The sequence below is a fragment of the Propithecus coquereli genome, unplaced genomic scaffold, assembly GCF_000956105.1.
Source record: "Propithecus coquereli isolate 6110/MARCELLA unplaced genomic scaffold, Pcoq_1.0 Scaffold608, whole genome shotgun sequence".
Taxonomy (NCBI): domain Eukaryota; kingdom Metazoa; phylum Chordata; class Mammalia; order Primates; family Indriidae; genus Propithecus; species Propithecus coquereli.
Genome location: NW_012152041.1, coordinates 155,952 through 161,102, shown reverse-complemented (window position 1 = coordinate 161,102; position 5,151 = coordinate 155,952). Strand labels below are relative to the sequence as shown.

The following is a 5,151-nucleotide window of genomic DNA, read 5'->3' as shown; positions in this document are numbered from 1 at the left end:
ACTAACAAGCTAGGCAGGATTTTGTACAAGACACTTGGATTCTGGGAATTCTACAATTACTGACTTGCACATGGCTTAAAAATAAAGCAAAAACTCCAGGCTCCCTGCTCCTCCTGTCCCCTAGAACTCCTGCCAGGGGGACTGGGAAGTCACCCAGAGCCCTGCCTGGAAGTCACTGGGAGAGTATTACCTCCCCGTGCCTCTGCAGTTTGGAGAAGCCCTCAGGGAGCTGGAATCTGAGTCTCCTCCTCTGTAGAATGAGGTGGTGGAACTAGTAGATGTTTCTTTTCCTTTATGACTTTTTAGTTACAGAACCATAATGTCCCTGGCGTAGCTCATAGCTCAGGCTCACTCCGACCCCGGCTTCCTGGCTTGCTGCATCTCTCAACTGATTTATTTAACCCATGAGTTAGGGGCAAGCATTGGCTCTTTGTGGGCAAAAATAAAAACAAACCCCAAACTTTTTTACGTATAAAGCACCAATATACATACAGTGATGAGCGGATACATATCTGTTGTATTAAAATTAAAATTCATGGGGGAGTGTGGTCAGGAAAAAATATTATAAAGGCTCTTCAGGGGGATCATAATGAGAAAAAGGTTGAGAAACACTGACGTGACCACAAGGGTGTGCAGGGTACCATGACAGGCACCAGGCCACAAGGTGGACAACAGTATGTCCTCCTCTCTAGGAACCTATCCAGAGGGACGCCCACCCTTCCTGTCGCCCAAACCAAGTGTCTTGTTTCCTTCCTTCTAAATCCCACTAGACACTCACTTTCAGTGGGTTACAGGTGCATCTGCACATCCTGGTGGTCATGGCTTATTTTTTTGGCTTTTCTTCCCTCTGTGAAGCTGGATGTCCTCTCCAATGACAAGGTCGTGAACATGTTAAACTCTTCCTTTGCCACCTGTGTTCTTGTGTCGGAAGAAGATAAACACGCCACAATAGTAGAGCCTGAGAAAAGGGTGGGTCTGCACTTCCACGGCTGAGGGTTTAATGTAACTGTTTTTCTTCCCCGCTTCCAAATGACTCCACTTGCTTGGCCAAGCTGGGTTTCTGGGAACCTCCCTGGATCCCTCCTGTCATCTTTTCGCAGATTCTGCCTCACTCTCAAATCCCCCTCTCCACTGTGCACACTGCCACCACAGCTCCCGCTATTGCCATCTCTCCACTGGACTCCCACGGACTCATCTCCGTCTCTAACTCTCTATTGCCATGTTCAAGGCTCCTCGGAGTCTGGCTTCTGTTAACTACCCCTTGTGCTACATCTCCGTCCACCAGACGCCCAGCCCGTACGCCTGACCCTGCTGCCAACCACGACTGCTTGAAGTGTCTATCACCAGTGCTCCCACTGGAATCCATTGGATCCCTACTGGTTTGGTAGCTACTTGAGGGCAGAGAATGAGTTATTTTCTTCTCTGGTTCCCAGCATCTAGCACAATACCTGGCACATGGTGGGGTCAACAATAAATGGTGGTCGAGAAAGATTGTTGAATGAAAGAATATATCCAGCTTCTATAGAAGAATAATTGTACTTTAAAAAAACCTTTGAGATTAGAAGTGCAGTTACCTGGGCTTGCTATCTTTCCCTGTTTGAGATGAACTGGGGACATGAAGGAGTAGAATTAGAAAAAACAACCAGAAGGTAAATTAAAGAGGCTGCCGGTCTTGACCTTATTAAGAGGATGGGAGCCACGTCTGATTACCTTGCTTTACATGATTCCTAAAATACCACTGCACGCCAGATTCAAATTCACGTATTTCTCTACTGGGCCTGTCAAGGTCTTTGGCAGTTTCAGGCATGTGACTTGACTTGGTTGTCTAATAGTCTCCATCAGGCACCCCGAACTCCTCTGACTACAATATGCCTTCTCATAGGCGTGTTCACACTTTCCAGTTTATACTTTCTCCCGCATTAGTGAGGGTGATTTGCCAAGGTCAAGGGGCCAGGGAATCATCTTAATCTGGTGGAGAACAGTGAAAAACCACATGTTAAAGCGGCTAATTTGGAGATGGAAAATTCCCAGTGGTGTGACACGCAGCACTCACCACTGTCAGTGGAGAGCACACTCTCCCGCAGTTGACTGTAAGCTGCCGACAGGACATCAGTGAAAGCAGAGCTGGGAAGAGATGTGCACAGTTAGCTCTTGAGAGCCAGCATACCACTGAAATCCCATTCCAAAAATGAGTCTTTGGAAGTCCCACTGCAATAGAGGGTTACTTCCTTTGGGAATTGCACTAGGGATATTGTTGAAAACTATGCATTCCAACCTCAAGTGGCATCTATAAAACCTACATAAGAAATTTCTTATAGATCTTAATTCTAGGAAAGTCTTCACTCCACTTAAGGAATTATTATTATTTTTTCCCTATATAAAGGGAAATGAGTGACTGATCTTATTTCTCTTCTTCCTTTGGCTGTCAAGAAACTCAATCCAGAATTATGATTTGACTTATGAACAATGTAGGAAATCATGACTTATTTATCTGTATTCCATCACATTCATCTATGCCTCCTATTCTAAGTGATGTTTTCTCTGTTTAATGACCTTTTGTATGTATATAAACATATGTATTCATTCATTCTATACACCATTTCATATCTTCTGTGACAGAGCATAAATAAATAAGATCCACATTTCTTGAATTTTCCTCTAGAGTTCCATTTTTACTCCCTTGGTGTGTACTCTGTATCTTGTTACAATGTGTACAAAGTACCCATAGTGTATATTCACTATTTTGTTATTAATACAATATTTTAAAGTTGTATTTCTTTTTTCTTTGCTCAGGGTAAATATGTGGTTTGTTTTGATCCCCTGGATAGATCTTCCAACATTAATTGCCTTGTGTCCATTGGAACCATTTTTGGCATCTATAGAAAAGTAAAATGTGATATAACACGTACCTGGTTTGGGATCAAAAGAAAAGTTAAGATTCAACATTCCATCCTATTTCACTATGTGGAGCAGCCAGAATGTAAATCATGAAACTCTGTGAGGCTTGAATAGATTTGTATCTCAAGTCCTGAGTTTCTATTTTTATTTTATGTTTTCTTAGAAGACGAGTATTGCTCTATAGCCCAGGCTGGGAGTGCAGTGGCATGATCATAGCTGATATAACCTCGAATTCCTGGGCTCAAGAGATCCTCCTGCCACAGCCTTCCGAGTAGCTAGGACTACAGGCGTGCACCACCACACCCAGCTAATTTTAAAATTTTTTGTAGAAACAGTGTCTCGCTTCGTTGCCCAGGCTGTTCTCGAACTCCTAGCCTCACGTGATCCTCTTGCTTCAGTCTCCCAAAGTGCTGGGTTTATAAGCATGAGCCACTGTGCCTGGCCTTCAAGTTCTGAGTTTTTCAGCTTTAATTGCAGAAGGAAGATCCATTAGGTTGTTAAAAGAGAAGGTAATAGTAAAACATGGGTGGGAAGAGAGTATATTTCACTTTTTAAACTATGCCTTTTTTTATGATAGAAAATTAGATTTTAAAAAAGGAGACAGTACAGTTTAAGTATAGTGATGACACTACATGAATTGAGAGTTGTGAAGAGTATGACAACTATAGAGATTATTTATGTCAATATTGTCCTTTAAATCCTCTGAATAAAGGGTCTGCAAACTACAAACCCCAGGCCAAATCTAGCTTGTTGCCTACCTTACATGGCTTGTGGACAAACAATAACCATTTTGCATTTTAAATAGTTGAAAAAATCTAAATAATAATATTTAATGCTTCATGAAATTTATATAAAATTTAATTTTCACTGTTCACGACTGAAGTTTTATTGGCCTATGGTCACATTCGTTTGTTTACATATTGCCTTTGGCTGATTTTATGCTATACTGTAAGGGGGAATAGTTATTACGGAGCCTGACCCATAAAACCTAAAATATTTACTATCTGTCCATCTGTAGAAAAAGTGTGCTGGGCCCTGCCCTGAGTCTGGCACAGGACGTGAACCCGGACCCTGCCCTGGGCCTTCTAACGGTGTGACCTGAGCTATCTCCAAAGCTTCTCTCTCTCTTTTATTTTTTCTCTTTAAGTGTGAGTGTGTGACAGAGAGAGAAAGAGAGAGAGAGACAGAGAGAGAGAGAGAGCAGGCTCAATTGTACAGACAGGTGACAAATAGAATGAATATCTGTGGACCCATCATAAAACATTATAAAATCTAAAATATGTCCTCTTAGCATCAGCTTTTGTTTATTTCAGAAATGAAACCTCACAGAATTATAGCTGAGCCTCTGTTTCTTCATCTTAAAAAATGAAGCAGTTAGTTCAGCCAAACTCTATTCTAGATTACAAAGGCATTAACTTAAGAAGTGAACCCCAAATTTGCGCTTATCTCTAAAAGTGATGTATTGTCCACTTTTGAAAAGTAGAGTCACTGTGGCACAGTTGTCTTTGGTCACTTGGATGTACTTTGCTTTTGTCTTGGGTGAGAGGCAGATCCACATCAAAATCAACTTGAGTAATAGAAGATTCTAATTCTCATGCCAGAAAGGCAAAGGCAACAATACATCTGTTTTCCAAGTCATGCCAAGAAACGTACCATTGCTCTTATAGACATGGAGGGATATAATTTTTCTTACACAGTCCCAAATCTGTAGTATAGCAAGAAAGGTTTGTAGCAAAATTCTTCCCTGTGGAGGAAGAGCTCTGGCTAATGACTTAGTCAAAATAAAGTAGCACTGACGTTTGCCAATCGCATTCTCTACCTTAGCCCCCCACATAAAAAACCTAGAAAATTGAGAGACACTGGCTAGCAACTAAAACCAACCAAACAAACAAAAGCAAAAACCCCAGCTTGCAACAGCAGCTTGAATTGGGAATGCCAGACACAGCTGTTGGCAGCTGGTCTCCACACCCTTCTCAATAAACCTGCAGTGACTCTCTTAAAAGATGGGAAGACACGATGAGTGTGACATAGTCACACTGAGTCATTTCAGTTTTCAAAAGTCTTATTGGTTGTTTGAAACCATTTGAGGGCTTATGGGGCAGAAACTTCGGCGTGTCTGTTGCTTCCAAGGAGACCTTTCCTGCTTTCCGCAGAGAAGGTTCTGAGCTGGAGTTCGGCTCCTTGGCGCACGTGCCCAGTGGGAGGGCATCCGTGACTGCGACCGGCAACCGTGCTCGGCCGTGGCCACATGAC

At 42.4% G+C, this 5,151-nt stretch overlaps 1 protein-coding gene across 1 annotated transcript in view; it reads left to right on the top strand.

Moving 5' to 3' along the window:
- Positions 1 to 5,151, top strand: part of LOC105822391 (fructose-1,6-bisphosphatase 1-like) — a 25,970-nt gene that overhangs the window by 12,558 nt on the left and 8,261 nt on the right. Inside the window, exons 2-3 of the mRNA XM_012659374.1 lie at positions 856 to 969; positions 2,794 to 2,886. Of these exons, the coding sequence (XP_012514828.1) occupies positions 856 to 969; positions 2,794 to 2,886 (207 nt within the window). The remainder of the gene's footprint in view (positions 1 to 855; positions 970 to 2,793; positions 2,887 to 5,151) is intronic.